Source organism: Gorilla gorilla, chromosome 20, assembly GCF_029281585.2.
Source record: "Gorilla gorilla gorilla isolate KB3781 chromosome 20, NHGRI_mGorGor1-v2.1_pri, whole genome shotgun sequence".
Lineage (NCBI taxonomy): Eukaryota > Metazoa > Chordata > Mammalia > Primates > Hominidae > Gorilla > Gorilla gorilla.
Window position 1 is genome coordinate 22,277,745 of NC_073244.2, and position 17,251 is coordinate 22,294,995.

Below are 17,251 nucleotides of genomic sequence, written 5' to 3' on the forward strand. Positions count from 1 at the left end.
CAGCCTCCCAAAGTGCAGGGATTACAGGCATGAGCCATCGCACCTGGCCCGCCAATCAGAAAATTTTTAAATCTACTTATGACCGGGAAGCCCCCACTCTGCCAACCCTGCACCGCTGCCCAGCTTCAAGTCGTCCCACACTTCCAGATTCAACTAATGCAAATCTTACATGTATTGACTGATGTATTATGTCTCCCTAAAATGTATAAAGCCAAGCTGTACCCAGACCACCTTGGGCACATGTTGTCAGTACCTCTTGAGGCTGTGTCAGGGGTATATCCTTAACCTGGGCAAAATAAACTTTCTAAATTGATTGAGACCTGTCTCAGATACTTTCAGATTCACACAACTGACAACCACAAAGCTTCATTTCTTGGCTACATTTATATCCATAGTGGGTCTACAGAAGCTCTGTTCTGCAGGGTCTTCTTCCTTGCAGGACCAAGCGTGAAAAAGTGGCCTCTCTCTGGGATGGGCTGTTCTTGTAGCAAGGGAAAAGCAAAGATAATATAACCACATAAGGCTCTTAAGGCTCCTGCTCAGTGGTGGTACATGCCAATTCCTGTTCCATCTCATTACCCCAAGCAGGAGCATGGCCAAGCCTGGCTTTAATGGGAGTGGGAACTACAATCCCCTTGCAGGGATAGACGGACCCAACATTGCTCCTGGGGCATTTCTTCCACTCAGCAGAAATCAGAAAAGGACATGAAAAGTGAGCAAGCCTTGTGCCAAGAAAGACTCTAGGCTTTGGAGAAACGTCCTTTATTGTTGCCTCTGGGGATTCAGAGCCCAGAGAGGGCAGGGATGGAGGTTGGGGATGCACAACAAGAGGTTTACATCAATCTTACCGGGTAGGGGCCTAGGTCAGCAGCTCTGCCTCTTCTCACAGATGTAAACAGGAGACTCTGATTTGCAAGAGGAGTTGCTCTAGTGTCCCTGGTAAAGCATCATCACACAGGCTGGGGTGGTTCCATTATCATCCAATTTCCTGGAGTCCCAGTTTCTGTGAAGAGATGCCCACCACATCCCTTTCTGATGGGACCAGAGCATGAAGCCCCAACTCCTGTCCTCTGTGAGTCAGGATCTGCCACCTGAAGCTCAAGAGGCCCCCAGTGGGAGCCACTTATTGAGCCCATTGTATGGTAACCATCTGGTCAACCCCTTCCCATTTTTTTCCAAGTGGAGCTCAGATAGGAGTAGCAACAAGGCCCCAGTCTTCAGAAAAGCTCAAAGTCTTCCAGCTCCTGGGCCACCATCCGACTGCCCCATCCCTCTGGGCTTCTCCCCTTCTCCAAGGTCCATTCCGCTTGAAACCAGACAGACCCCATTCAAATTCCAGCTCTGCCACTTGTATCTGTTTGACTACAGTCTTAATGTCTATGAGCTGCCGTTTCCTGTTTCGCAAAATAGAAATTAATTCTGAGGATATGATGACCAGTGCACATAAGGTATACGGAAGGTGCTCAGATTGCAGATCAATCTGCCGATGAGACAACTTCTGCCCTAAGCCTGGCCCCGTGCAGAGCAGCTTGCCAGTCAGGGAAGGTGATGCAGGAAGTAGGAAATGTCGCAGAAAAAGGCATACAGTGTGAGGATGCAAGACAATGCCAGGAGGTATAGTGAATTAAAGTGTCCTCTCCAAAAATATATGCCATGTCCAACCCCCAACACCTGTGCATGTGACCTTACTTGGAAAGGGGGTCTTTACAGCTGTAATTAAATGAAAGGTCTCAAGATGAGATCATCCTGGGTTTGTCAGGTGGGCCCTAAATCCAATGATGAGTGTCCTTATAACAGACAGAAAAAAGGAGACACAGAGGTGAGGAGAAGGCCGTGAGAAGACAGAGGCAGACAGTGGAGTGATGCCGCCACAAGCCAAGGAATGCCTGGAGCCACCAGAAGCTGGAAAACACAGGGAAAGATTCTTCCTTAGACCCTTTGGAAGGGGCATGGCCCTACCAACATTTTGACTGGAAACCTCTGGCCTCCAGAACGGTGAAAGAACACATTTCTGTTGTTTTAAGCCACCCAGTTTGCAGTACTTTGCTATGGCAGCCATGGGAAAGTCATACAGTTGGCAAATGCTACATTGTTTCACTCCTTCTGAATAGGCTTAGTGCTCATTAGCACATTCAAGGCTCTGAAAAGTCCTGCAACAAAGAAAGAAGTTTGACAACAGGTGCTGGCAAGGTTGCAGAGAAACAGGAATGCTTTTACGCTGTTGGTGGGAATGTAAATTAATTCAACCATTGTGGAATTCCTCAAAGATCTAGAACCAGAAGTATCATTTGACCCAGCAATCCCATTACTGGGTATATGCCCAGAGGAATATAAATCATTCTGTTACAAGGATACATGCACGCCTGTGTTCATTGCAGCACTATTTAAGACATGGAATTAACCCAAATGACCATCCATGATAGACTGGATAAAGAAAATGCGGTACGTATACACCATGGAATACTATGCAATCATAAAAAGGAACGAGATCATGTCCTTTACAGGGATATAGATGGAGCTGGAAGCCATTATTTTCAGTGAACTAATGCAGGAACAGAAAACCAAACACAGCATGTTCTCACTTATAAGTGGGAGCCGAACAATGAGAACACATGGACACAGGGAGGGGAACAACACACACTGAGGCCTGTCAGGAGGTGGGGTTGGGGGAGGGAGAGCATTAGGAAAAATAGCTAATGCTTGCTGGGTTTAATATCTAGGTGATGAGTTGATAGGTGCAGCAAACAATCATCGCACACATTTACCTATGTAACCAACCTGCATATCCTGCACATGTACCCCAGAAATTAAAATAAAATTTAAAAAAGATTATGACTCTCTCTGAAGGCTCAGATGATTGTTAGCACTTTTTAGCAATAAAGTATATTTAAATTTTAAAAAAAAAGAGTTTGACATTGAACCCATAATTTCTCAAGCACCAAACTGGGAACACTCTTGTCAAGTAACAAAATAACAATAACTAGGGTAATAGAAAGGATGTCGGCTGGGCACGGTGGTTCATGCCTGTAATCCCAGCACTTCGGGAGGCCGAGGCAGGCAAATCACCTGAGGTCAGGAGTTTGAGACCAGCCTGGCCAACATGATGAAACCCCATCTCTACTAAAAATACAAAAAATTAGCTGGGTGTGGTGGCGGGTGCCTGTAATTCCAGCTACTCAGAAAGCTGAGGCAGGAGAATCGCTTGAACCCAGGAGGCAGAGGTGGCAGTGAGCCAAGATCGCACCACTGCACTCCAGCCTGGGCAACAAGAGTGAAACTCCAACTCAAAAAAAACAAAAAACAGAAAGGGTATCAGGCAGTTTGGGAGCTACTACAGATACTTCATTGTGAATGAATGAAAGAGAAACACCTACAGTGGTCATAACTTACTGCCTGAAAGCCATGCCCACCTCTTAGGGGAGACTATCTTGGGTGTCAAAGGAGATACTCACATGTAGGTGGGGGCTGAACCATCCATCCACCTGTGGGCACTTCCTTGGCCACCTTTGAAGAGGCCTATCCAGGATGTCGCCTGGTTAGTTGATGTCAGGAAGTCCTGGAGGGAAGAAGTTACATTTGGGAGGTGGAATTCCTTGGAAGCTGAAAGGATGGAGGCAGGGGTGTCCAGAGGGCTAGAGGAGTAAGATGCAGAGATCACAGTTAGATGGGCAGGCAGACAGAGGCAGGCAGGGAATTCACTGCCCTTGAATCTTGACTTTGAATCCCAGATCTACTATGTATTAGGTTGGTGCAAAATTATCGTGGTTTTACCACTATAGAAAACAGTGTGGAGATTCCTTAAAGAACTAAAAATAGGGCCGGATGCGGTGGCTCATGCCTGTAATCCCAGCACTTTGAGAGGCCAAGGGGGGGCGGATCACCTGAGGTCAGGAGTTCGAGACCAGCCTGACCAACATGGAGAAATCCCGTCTCTACTAAAAATACAAAATTAGCTGGGTATGGTGGCACATGCCTGTAATACCAGCTACTAGGGAGGCTGCAGCAGGAGAATTGCTTGAAGCCGGGAGGCGAAGCTTGCGGTGAGCCGAGATCACACCATTGTACTCCAGCCCGGGCACCAAGAGCAAAACTGTCTCAAAAAGAAAAGAAAAGAAAAAAAAGAACTAAAAATAGAACTACCATCTGATCCACCAATCCCACTACTGGGTATCTACCCAGAGGAAAAGAAGTCATTATACGAAAAAGATATTTGCACAAACACATTTACAGCAGCACAACTCACTATTGCAAAAATATGGAACCAGCCCAAACGCCCATCAATCAACGAGTGGATAAAGAAACTGTGTGATATATATATATATATACTGTGAGATATATATATATACTGTGAGAGAGATATATACATATATACACATATATATACTGTGAGATATATATACATATATACACATGTGTATATATATACACATACATACATATGTATATATGTGTATATGTATGTATATATGCACACACACAGTGGAATACTACTCAGCCATAAAAAGGAATGTATTAATGGCATTTGCAGCAACCCGGATGGAATTGGAGACCATTATTCTAAGTGAAGTAACTCAGGAATGGAAAACCAAACATCGTGTGTTCTCTCATAAGTGGGAGCTAAGCTATGAGGATGCAAAGGCATAATAATGACACAATGGACTTTGGGAACTTGGGGGTAAAGGGTGGGAAGGGGTGAGGGATAAAATTAGGTTCAGTGTATACTGCTCAGGTGATGGGTGCACAAAATCTCACAAATCACCACTAAATAACTTACTCATGTAACCAAGTACCACCTGACCTCAGGTGATCCACCTGCCTCGACCTCCCAAAGTGCTGGGATTACAGGCATGAGCCACCTTGTCCGGCCCTATTTTCAGGTCTTTAAGGAATCTCCACACTGTTTTCTATAGTGGTAAAACCACGATAACTTTTGCACCAACCTAATACATAGTAGATCTGGGATTCAAAGTCAGGATTCAAGGGCAGTGAATTACCTGCCTGCCTCTGTCTGCCTTCCCATCTAACTGTGTCTCTGCATCTTACTCCTCTTGCCCTCTGGACACCCCCGCCTCCATCATTTCAGCTTCCAAGGAATTCCACCTGTTCCCCCAAGGCCTATGGAAATAAAAAATAAAATAATCGCAGTTTTTGCCATTGAAAGTAATACACGTTGTAATGGCCTCCAACAATTCAGCCACCCCTCAGTTTCCCCATCAGCACAAACAAAAGAATAGAGATCCCCAGCTCTTAATATATTCTCACAGCCGGGCACGTTGGCTCACGCCTGCAATCCCAGCACTTTGGGAGGCCAAGGTGGGTGGATCACGAGGTCAGGAAATCGAGACCATCCTGGCTAACACAGTGAAACCCTGTCTCTACTAAAAATACGAAAAAACATTTAGCCGGGTATGGTGGCGGGTGCCTGTAGTCCCAGCTACTTGGGAAGCTGAGGCAGGAGAATGGCGTGAACCCTGCAGGCGGAGGTTGCAGTGAGCCAAGATCACGCCACCGCACTCTCGCCTGGGCAACAGAGCGAGACTCTGCCTCAAAAAAAAAAAAAAAAAAAAAAAAAAAAAAAAAAAAAAAATATATATATATATATATATATATTCTCACAAGTCAATTGTAGGAAGTGTGTGCACCTAGGAAGACCCCCTGGATAAATATTGGCTGTGAGTGTGCATGTCAGAGCAAGCAGTTTGATCTATAGGCCGTAGGAAGACTTCTATCAGGAGACTCAATCCCAGGGACAATCTTGAGACCCTATCTTGGGTCAAGCCTTGTTTTTGGCCTAGGATACCCAGACATGATTCAGATCTAGCCCCAGAGTCAGTGGATATCAGGCAACCCCAATGCAGCATGAAGTGCTGGGATAAAGATCTCTGATGGGCCGGGCGCAGTGGCTCATGTCTGTAATCCCAACACTTTGGGAGGCAGAGGAGGGTGTATCACCTGAGGTCAGGAGATCGAGACCATTCTTGCTAACACAGTGAAACCTCGTCTCTACTAAAAATACAAAACTTAGCTGGGCATGGTAGCACGTGCCTGTAGTCCCAGCTACTTGGGAGGCTGAGGCAGAATCGCTTGAACCTGGGAGATGGAGGTTGCAGTCAGCTGAGATTGCGCCACTGCATTCCAGCCTGGCGACAGAGCAAGACTTCATCTTAAAAAAAAAAAAAAAATCTCTGATGATACCACAAGAGGATGTGGAGGAAGGGATGTTTGTGTTGGGCTTTTGAGGGATGAATAAGAGTTCTCCATGCAGATGGCAAAGGAAAGGACTCTCCAGAGAGTGACCCACAGGAATCAGAGCTTCGAGACAAGACTACAGTGCACAGGGTCCGTTCCCTGAATGATGGAGCAGTGAGATTGGGTTGGGGCAAGAGAAGGCAGATCTTCAAGATCCCACTAAGAGTACTGTACATGATCCCAAAGGGGATAAGGATAGGAATCCCAAAATTCTTATAGAATCCTTCCTCCACCTCCACTAAGGCCTTACCTTTCCGTTTCCCACCTGTTCTGCTCGGCTGTTGATGATAACCAAGTGAGCTTGGTTCTGGGCACAAGAATCATTGGCCTGGGGCCAGGTGAGGTTGTCTGAAAAGAAGCTGTAACAGGAACCCTGGAAGGCCTTCCAGCTCTTGGGGCAGGGCGGGCAGGAGAATTCTGTGAGGACGGAGCCATTAGCAAGTTTAGTGTATCCAGCTTTCTACCCAGTTGCCCACCCACTCGCTTCTGGCCACATTCCTAATGGCTTCCACTTGAATACACCCAACAATGGGGAACTCACTACCTAGACAGTTGGTGCTTGACATTACTGAAACATATCAGAAGGACATACTAAAATGCCATAAATATCCTACTGGGCATATTGGCTCATGCCTGTAATCCCAACTCTTTGGGAGGCCAAGGCAGGTGGATCAGTTGGGGTCAGGAGTTTGAGACCAACCTGGCCAACATGGTGAAACTCCGTCTCTACTAAAAAAATATAAAAATTAGCTGGGCACGGTGGCACGCACCTAGTCCCAGCTACTTGGGAGGCTGAGGTGGGAGAATTGCTTGAATCCAGGAGTTGGAGATTGCAGTGAGCCAAGATGGCATCACTGCATTCCACCCTGGGTGACAGAGTGAAGCCCTGTCTCAAAAAAAAAAAATGCCATAAGTATCCTATTAAGTGGAAAAGGCAACTCTAGGAATAATGTGCCAGGTGCGGTTGGCTCACGCCTGTAATCCCAGCACATTGGGAGGCCGGGGCGGGTGGATCACTTGAGGTCAGGAGCTCAAGACCAGCCTGTCCAACATGGTGAAACCCCATCTCTACTAAAAATACAAAAATTGGCTGGGTGTGGTGGCGGGTGCCCGTAATACCAGCTACTCGGGACCCTGAGGCAGGAGATTGCTTGAACACAGGAGGCAGAGGTTGCGGTGAGCTGAGATCACACCATTGCACTCCAGCCTGAGCGACAAGAGCAAAACTCTGTCTCAAAAAAAAAAAAAAGATAAGAAGAAGAAAAAAAGAAGAAGAATGTGAATAATATACTACCTTTAAATAAAATAGAAGAGCATATGTTTGATATTCCTTGTTTTCTTAAAGAAACTCTAAGGCTGGGCACAGTGGCTCACGCCTGTAATCCCAACACTTTGGGAGGTCGAGGCAGGTAGATCACGAGGTAAGGAGATCAAGACCATCCTGGCTAACACGGAGAAACCCCGTCTCTACTAAAAATACAAAAAAAAACAAAAATTAGCCTGGCATGGTTGTGGGCACCCGTAGTCCCAGCTACTCGGAAGGCTGAGGCAGGCAACTGCTTGAACCCAGGAGGCAGAGCTTGCAGTGAGCCAAGATTGCGCCACTGCACCCCAGCCTGGGCAACAGAGCAAGTCTCTGTCTCAAAAAAAAAAAAAAAAAGAAAGAAAGAAACTGTAAAGCAGTCGTCCTCAATCAGGGGCGATTTTGTCCCCAGCGGACATCTGGCAATGTCTAAAGGCATTTTTATTCACCACAACTAGGGGAGAGGTACCACTGGCATGGAGAAGGTAGAAACCAGGGGTGCTGCTTAACACCCTGCAATGTACAGGACAGCCCCTTACTGCAAAGAATGATTCATCCCCACATGTCAATCGTATTGAGTTTGAGAAAGGCTGCCCTAAAGGAATAAAGCCCAGCTAATTCCAGTAGTTCTTGGGAGTTTGTGTTGAGGCTTAGGTGGGGAACATGGCAATGAGGTTTCAGGAGTGGGAGGGAAAATTCTCACTGATTTTATCTATATCCATCTACAGAACGCACACACCATCAATCATTATTTGTGGGTTCCATATTTACAAATCCGCCTACTCACTGAAATGTATTTGTAACCCCAGAGCAGATACTTATGTCATTTTGGGGGTCATTTGTGCAGATAAGCAGAGTAGTGAAAAGTTTGAGTCTGAGATAGAAGAAAAGAACTCTCTGCTGTCTTGTTTCAGCTTTCCTGCTGTAAACAAGTGTCCTTTTCATGGAGTATTAAGTACTATGTTTTTCACATTTTTGTGCTTTTCTTTCTTTCTTTTTTTTTTTTTTTTTTGAGACGGAGTCTCACTCTGTCACTCAGGCTGGAGTGCAGTGGTGCAATCTCGGCTCACTGCAACATCTGCCTCCTGGGTTCAAGTGATTCTCCAGCCTCAGCCTCCTGAGTGGCTGGGACTACAGGCGCATGCCACCGCGTCCAGCTAATTTTTGTATTTTAAGTAGAGACGGAGTTTCACCATGTTGGCCATGCTGGTCTCAAACTCCTGACCTTGTGCTTTTTGTCGATGACTTTGTTGTTGAAAATGGCCCTGGCATAATGCTGAAGCACTGTCTAGTGTTCCTAAATGCAAGAAGGCTGTGATGTGCCTCGTGGAGAAAATACATGTATTAGAGCAGCTTCATTCAGGCTTGAGCTATAGTGCTGTTGACCATAATTCAAAGTCAATGAATTAACAATATATATAACATGTATTTAAACAGAGCCTGTAATCCAGCACTTTGAGAGGCCAAGTTGGGTGGATCACTTGAGGCCAGGAGTTCAAGACCAGCCTGGGCAATATGGCAAAACCCCGTCTCTACTAAAAATACAAAAATTAGCCAGGCATGGTGGTGCACGCCTGTATTCCCAGCTGCTTGGGAGGCTGAGGCAGGAGAATCACTTGAACCTCGGAGGCAGAGGTTGCAGTGAGCCAAGATCGTGCCGGTGCACTGCAGCCTGGGTGGCAGAGGGAGACTCTGTCTCAAAAAAAAAAAAAATATATTTAAACAGAAACACACACAAACAAGGCTACGTAATGATCAGTTGACAAAATGTTGTGATGAGAGTCTCGCTGGAACCTAACTCTGTATTTTCTCCTGGGACCTGTGGTTCAGGATTCATGAAATCAGTTCTCTCTGGACTTCACAGTGTGTAGCAATGGTGGATATTAAGACTCAACGGCATATACAGCATATCTCATCCTGTCATTCAAAAGTTCTATTTACATTCTGTTAAGTGAAATAAGCGAGGCACAGAAAGATAAATCCTGCATGATCTCACTTATCCGTGGAATCTAAAAAATCTAATTCATAGAAGCAGAGAGTACAACCGTGGTTACCAGGGAATGGGGGAGCGGGGGTGGGATAAGGACATGTTAGTCAAAGGATGCAGAGTTTCCATCAGACAGGAGGAGTAAGTTTGGTCGTGATCCACTGCACAGCATGGTGACCATAGTTAATAATAATGTCATCTCTATTCCAAAATTCCTCAAAGAGTAGATTTTATTTTTTCTTTTTTCTTTCTTTTTTCTTTCTTTCTTTCTTTCTTTCTTTCTTTCTTTCTTTCTTTCTTTCTTTCCTTCTTTCTTTCTTGCTTTTTGTTTTGTTTGTTTGTTTGAGACGGAGTTTCACTCCTGTTGCCCAGGCTGGAATGCAACGGCACCATCTTGGCTCACTGCAACCTCTGCCTATGGGGTTCAAGGGATTCTTCTGCCTCAGCCTCCCAAGTACCTAGGATTACAGGCTCCCATCACTATGCCCGGCTAATTTTTTGTATTTAGTAGAGACGGGGTTTCACCATGTTGGCCAGGCTGGTCTCGAACTCCTGACCTCAGGTGATCCGCCCGTCTCGGCCTCCCAGAGTGCTGGGATTATAGGCATGAGGCACCACGCCCAGCCAAGAGTAGATTTTAACTGTTCTCACCACATACACACAAAAGAATATGTGGGTGAGGTGATAGGTTCATTAGCTTGATTTGCTGATAGATATGTTCATTAGCTTGTGGAATGATTATTCCACAATGTATGCATTTTAAATTTTTATTTTTATTTTTATTTTTTTGAGACAGAGTCTTTCTCTGTCACCCAGGCTGCAATGCAGTTGCACGATCTCAGCTCACTGAAGCCTCTGCCTCCTGGGTTCAAGCAATTATTGTACCTCGGCCTCCCAGGAAACTGGGATTACAGGCATAGGCCATCACGCCTGGCTAGTTTTTGTATTTTTAGTAGAGACAGGGTCTCACCATGGTGCCGAGGCTGGTCTCAAACTCCTGGCCTCAAGTGATCCACCTGCCTTCCTTGGCCTCCCAAAGTGCTGGGATTACAGGTGTGAGTCACCGTGCCTGGCACACGGTGTGTACCTTTATCAAAACCTCACATTATACCCCATGGATCTATACAATTATCCGTTGAAATTTTATAAAACATTTCATTTAATTAAATGTTCATTTAAATTTAAATTAAACTTGCATTAAAGTCAATTAAATATTTTTTAAAGTTTTATTAATTTTTTGATATCGACTAAATTTTTTTTAGTTTTGGGAAGGAAAAGAGTTCTACTTAAAATATGTAGCACAAAGGTACCACCTACCACGGAATGTGATCCAATAGGCTTGTGTGGAACCCAGGCATCTGCATTTTAGCAAACTCCCTGCGTTCATCTGACAGGCTGCAGAGGACCCACCATATTTTGCAGCACACTGATGTGGTGATTTAAAGTGGAGGCTCCGGTCAGACGTAGATTTACAGCAGACACCTGTAATCCCAGCACTTTTGGAGGCCAAAGTGGGAGGATCGCTTGAGCCCAGGAATGTGAGACAAGGCTGGGCAACATAGTCCAGGGGAAGAGGAGGGGAGGGAAGGGGAGGGGGAGGGGAAAGGGAGGAGGAGGGAGAGGGGAGGGGAGGGAGAGGGGGAGGGGGAGGGGAAGAAGAAGGGGAGGGAAAGGGGGAAGGGAGGGGAGGGAAAAAGAAAAGAGGAGGCTCTGAATCCTGACAATGACTCTTGAGAATGACACTGCTCATTTCCCCCCGATTCTGCAGCTGAGGGAACTGAGGCTGAGAGCGGTTAAAGGGGCTGTCCCCGCGGTTGCACATAGCCACACCTGCAGAGCAGGTCTCACTGTCCTCAAAGCCTTACTTTTCTGGTGTCCCTTCACTATCCCTTGGTCTGACCATGTCATCTCAACTTTCTCCATGTTCTGCTAGCACTAAAAAGACCCAAGAATCCCCCGGGCATTGGGCTGCCTTTCCGAGATCCCTGCTACAGGAAGCCCCCGTCACCAGTGCCGAAAGGAGCAGAGTCCCCGCCCTTCCCCCACCTCCCCTTCCTCACTCCTCACCATTGCGTGCCTGGACAACCTTTATTTGCCTGAACATTTCATCCCAAATGAAGTCCCGGTCATGTCCGGTGTCTGCCAGCCCCGGTGTCACTGAGAGACCCAAAGAGAACGCTCTGGTAAAGGTCTTGGCAGAGTTGAGGGTGGCGGGACGTGATTAAAGTTCGGGGGGCGGGGCATCTCCTTGGACACCCACTCACTTTTTCATCCCGCACATCCTTCGTCATCCTCAAGACTGGGGAGAGACGCCAGCAGCATGTTCTAGACGCTCCCCTCACTCAAAGAACCTCCCTGGGGTTTCTCTCTGTTCCCCCAACTCCCAGAGTCCAAGACTTTCTTCCAGCCCCAGGGCAAGGCACTTTGGAGCTCTGAAATGTTCCACTCATTTTGCAGATGAGAAAACCCAGGCCCAGGGATATAAAGTTTCTTGTCTAAAAGCAACCAGCTAGTGAGTAGTAAGGAGGGAATTTCATTCCAGTGTGTCTGGACTGTTTAGGGAATGCAGGCAGCCTGGAGGTTCTAATCCCAGCTCAGGGCTGAGCTTGGGGGAGGTACTCACCAATGACTCAAACCTGCTCACTAATGATTCTGCTCCTTCAGTTCATACACACCCCCGCATGCCTCCCTCTGAGGCTGGTGAGGAGGTCAGCTCCCTCCTGTGTCACCAAGGTCATTCCCAGGGACACGACCAGCAGTCCCTCCAGCTCCACCCCTGTCCCAGCGTTTCTGAACCCGATCCACCCTACAGGTTGGGAGCCCTCATGGCTGCTGTCCCGGGGCTTACCTTTGGACAGAAGCACACTGAGGAGAACAACCAGGAGAAACAGGATCAGAGACACCACCAGAGAGAGATACTTCCAGGTCTTTTTTTATTTTATTTTATTTTATTTTTTCTGAGACGGAATCTTGCTCTGTTGCCCAGGAGTACTGCTGTGGCGGGATCTCAGCTCACTGCAAGCTCCGCCTCCTGGGTTCACGCCATTCTCCTGCCTCAGCCTCCCGAGTAGCTGGGACTACAGGCGCCCGCCACCACGCCCGGCTAATTTTATGTATTTTTAGTAGAGACGGGATTTCACTGTGTTAGTCAGGATGGTCTCGATCTCCTGACCTCGTAATCCACCCGTCTCGGCCTCCCAAAGTGCTGGGATTACAGGCGTGAGCCACCGCGCCCGGCATTTCCAGGTCTTGTCATGGGGCTTCTGTGCCCGTTGCCCTGGGTGGAAACCAGGTCAGCTTCCCCTCCCTTCAGGGACACCGACTCTCTTTTCCTTAGATGCCCGAGTCTCCTCTCAGGCTGCAGGGAAATCGCTGAATCCCCCGTGCTCTTCTGGGCCCCCTGCTGAACCCACCGGATGTTGAGGACTCAGAAAAGACTAGAAAAATGAGCCTGTCCCTCTGGGATGTGGAGTAATAAGGAGGAAGCCTCAGAAAGATGGGAACTCCATGCCCTCTCTTTCTCCTGCCTATGGTTAGGGTGCAGGGGCAACCCAGCACCCAGCACCCAGCTCTTTTTTTTTTTTTTTTTGAGATGGAGTCTCACACTGTCACCCAACCTGGAGTGCAGTGGCACGATCTCAGCTCACTGCAACCTCGGCCTCCATGGTTCAAAAGATTCTCCTGCCTCAGCCTCCTGAGTAGCTGGGATTACAGGCGCCCGCCACCACACGCAGCTAAATTTTTTGTATTTTTTAGTAGAGACGGGTTTTCGCCATGTTGGCCAGGCTGGTCTTGAACTCCTGACCTTGTGATTCGCCTACCTTGGCCTCCCAAAGTGCTGGGATTATAAGCGTGAGCCTCCGCACCCGGCCCACCAAACTCTTAATTGCACATAAAAGGGTTTCTGGTCCCAGCTTCTTGACTCACCAGTTTCCCCCAGCCTGGGAGGAAGTTTGGGCCCCAATGCTGATAATTCTTTGGGGTCCTTGCTGCTAGCATCCCTGCCTTCAATCATGACCGCAGCTCACTCTGCTCTGAGATGCTCCTACTCTACATGCTTATTTCTGGGAAACTCCACCGGCCCTTGGAAGGAAACGCTCCCCTTCAACTCTCTTACACTGCTCCTCCTTCCTGGCTTACAGTGTGGCCCGAGATCCTGAGATATCTGGTCATCTGTTAACACAGCCGGAAAGAGGACCTGGGTCTCTGAGCTCAGGAGGCAGTGGGCACCAAGTCTCCTCTGCAAAGCTGATTTCTGTCCAAGGTGACTGAAACACAAAGCAACAGAGAACGGAATCTCAGATCCCTGTACTGACACCCCCACCGCCACTCTCTGCTTCTCACAGCTTAGCGTGAAAAGTGCTCTTGGCTTCTCACGATGAAGTGGTGGACATTTCAACCTAGGAAATGATTTGTGTGACTCTTTTCTTGGACACCGAGGACAATGACATTTCCCAACAGCTTTCATTCATCTCCCCAGCTAGGTAGCTACTTGTAGTTTTAAGACATACATGTGGCCAACAAGCATATGAAAAAAAATCTTTACATCACCCATCACTAGAGAAATGCAAATCAAAACCATAATGAGATTCCATCTCACATCAGTCAGAATGGCTATTACTACAAAGCCAAAAAATAACAGATGCTGGGGGCAGGGGGTTGCAGAGAAAACGGAATGCTTATACACTGTTGGTGGGGGGTGTAAATTAGTTCAACCATGGTGAAAAGCAGTGTGGCGATTCCTCAAAGAGCTAAAAACAGAACTACCATTTGACCCAGCAACCTGATTATTGAGTATTTATCCAAAGGAATATAAATCATTCTACCATAAAGACACACACATGAGAATATTTATCATAGCACTATTCACAATAGCAAAGACATGGAATCAACCTAAATGCCCATCAATGATAAACTGGATAAAGAAAATGTGGTACAGATACACCATGGAATACTATGCAGCCATGCAAAAGAACAAGATCACGTCCTTTGTAGGAACATGGATGGAGCTGGGGTCCATTATCTTAAGCAAACTAACGTAGGAACAGAAAACCAAATACCACATGCTCTCACTTATATGTGGGAGCTAAATGATTTGAACACACGGACGCATAGAGGGGAATAACACACACTGGGGCCTATTGGAGGCTGGAGGATAGGAGGAGCGAGCGGATTAGGAAAAATAACTAATGAGTACTAGGCCTAATACCTGGGTGACAAAAATAATCTGTAGAACAAACCCCCGTGACACAGGTTTACCTGTATAACAAACCTGCACATGTACCCCGAACGTAAAATGATATTTTTAAAAAATGAATACAGGCCAGGTGCGGTGGCTCCTACTTGTAATCCCAGCACTTTGGGAGGCCGAGGCAGACAGATCACCTGAGGTCAGGAGTTCAAGACCAGTCTGGCCAACATGGTGAAACCCTGTCTCTACTAAAAATACAAAAATTGGCTGGGCGTGAGGGTGGGTCCCTGTAGTCCCAGCTACTCGGGAGGCTGAGGCAGGAGAATCACTTGAACCTGGGAGGTGGAGGTTGCAGTGAGCTGAGATCACACCACTGCACTCCAGCCTGGGCAACAGAGCGAGACTCCGTCTCAAAAATAAAAGGTTTTAAAAAGTGAATACAATGAAACAAATAAGAAAGGAGGAACTAACATATATTGACTGCCTTTATGTGTCAAACATCATGATATGCCATTTACACATCTTATTTCATCTTCTCACAAACTGTCTAAGATACAGCGGTTCAACACAGGATAGGCTGCAGGCTCAGCACTTAAATCACAAGCTAACAAGAGGCACAGTTAGGATTTGAATCAGCCCTTTCTAACACCAAAACTTTTTTCCTCTGTTATTCTCTGCTGTTTCAAATATCTATACTATATGTTTGAAAGAAGGGAAAGAAAAATTACCTAGCCAGTTGCTATAAGTCAAATCGTGTCCCCTCAAAAATTCATACGTTGAGGCTGGGTGCAGTGGCTCACGCCTATAATCCCAGCACTTTGGGAGGCTGAGATGAGTGGATCGCTTGTGGTCAGGAGTTTGAGACCAGCCTGGCCAACAAGGTAAAACTTTGTCTCTACCAAAAATATAAAAATTAGCTGGGTGTGGTGATATGCCTGTAATCCCAGCTACCCAGGAGACTGAGGCACGAGAATCACTTGAACCTCGGAGGCAGAGGCTGCAGTGAGCTGAGATTGCCCCCACTGTACTCCAGCCTGGGTGACAGAGCAAGACGTCATCTAAAAAAAAAAAAACAAAAAAAAATCATATGTTGAACTCTTGACTTCTGGTATCTCAAAATGTGAGCTTATTGGGAAATAGAGTCATTGCAGATGTAATTAGTTAAATTAAGATGAGGTCTTGCTGAAATAGGGTGAACCCCTAATCCAATATAACAGTTGTCCTTCTTTTTCCCCACTCTGTCGCCCAGGCTGGGGTGCCCTGGTGCGATCTCGGCTCACTGCAGCCTCCACCTCCCGGGTTCAAGCAATTCTCCTGCCTCAGCCTCCAGAGTAGCTGGGATTACAGGCATGCGCCACTACACCAGTCTAATTTTTGTATTTTTAGTGGAGACGGGGTTTCACCATGTTGGCCAGGCTGGTCTCAAACTCCTGGCCACAAGTGATCTGCCCGCCTTGGCCTCCTAAAGTGCTGGGATTACAGGTGTGAGCCACCATGCCCGGCCATCCTTATTTTAAAAAGGGAAATCTAGAGACAAACACAGATACACGTAGGAGGAACACCACATGGACATGAAGGCAGAGATGGGGTGATGCTTCCAAAAGCCAACAAACTCCAAAAATGGCCAGAAAACCACCAGAAGCTAAGAGAGAGGCATGGGACACATTCTCCCTCAGCCTCAGAAGAAACTAACCCTGCCGGTCCCTTGATCTAGGATTTCTGGTCTCCAGGACCATGAGACAACCATTTCCTGTTGTTTAACCCGCTCATTTCATGGTACTTTGTTACAGAACCCCAGGGAACTAACACACCACCTGTTTTGCCTATTGTTTTGCAATCCTTTGCCACATGCAGGTATGTTTTACACTATTATGGCCATGATAGTATAGGTCATAAGAGATCCCCATGCTTCTAGGTTCCTAACAGTTTTTGAAACAGGAAAAATGTGCTCACACTCATTAGTAGTCAGAGAAATGCAAATGAGATGACCAGGAGATATTATTCCATGCACACCACATTGGGGAAAATTAAGAAGACTCACTAAGTATTGGTGAAGATACGGAGCAACCAGGGCATTCATACACTGCTGGTGTGAGTATAAATTGGAGCAATTGGTCTGGAAGCAGGTCAGCTCTGTACAGTTGAGTTGAGGGCACACACACCCTTGCAGGTCCACTCCTAGGTGTATATCTAACAGAATTGCGTGCTTATTTGTACCAGGAGGCATGTATAAGAATGTTCATCACAATTTTCTGTAATAGACAAAATTAAGAATAAGCCAAATACCCATTTGGGTACAATGAGGAATAAACGGTGTTATATCCAAACAATGGAGAAGCATACATCAATGAAAATGAGCTCACTAAAACTACATATGAGCACTTGGAGGAATCTTCCACATTTTGTAATGTTGAATGACAAACAAATGAACAAGACATGAAATGCTACATAAACAGTGTCTATTCATAAGTAAAAAAAATTGTTCAGGCCAAGTGTGGTGACACATACCTGTAGTCCTAGC

General features: G+C 46.5%; 1 protein-coding gene across 1 annotated transcript; it reads right to left on the minus strand.

The window, feature by feature from the left end:
- Positions 1 to 766: 766 nt before the first annotated feature.
- Positions 767 to 13,554, minus strand: CLEC4OP (C-type lectin domain family 4 member O). The gene is made up of 5 exons (XM_055370925.2): positions 13,467 to 13,554; positions 11,607 to 11,696; positions 6,500 to 6,666; positions 3,453 to 3,556; positions 767 to 1,003 (listed from the first exon to the last, which is right to left on the minus strand). Exons 1-5 carry the CDS (start codon positions 13,552 to 13,554, stop codon positions 928 to 930), a joined length of 525 nt encoding a protein of 174 aa, XP_055226900.1. The 3' UTR covers positions 767 to 927.
- Positions 13,555 to 17,251: the final 3,697 nt, after the last annotated feature.

What these genes read in the sequence shown, in the direction of transcription:
- CLEC4OP (XM_055370925.2), bottom strand. Translation starts at nt 13,554, where the DNA reads ATGATTGAAGGCAGGGATGCTAGCAGCAAGGACCCCAAAGAATTATCA. An exon ending in TCCCAGGCTGGGGGAAACTG is followed by an intron (nt 11,697 to 13,466) that starts GTGAGTCAAGAA and finishes TGGGTCTCTCAG; the next exon opens with TGACACCGGGGCTGGCAGAC. An exon ending in GGTTCAGCCCCCACCTACAT is followed by an intron (nt 1,004 to 3,452) that starts GTGAGTATCTCC and finishes ATCTCTTCACAG; the next exon opens with AAACTGGGACTCCAGGAAAT.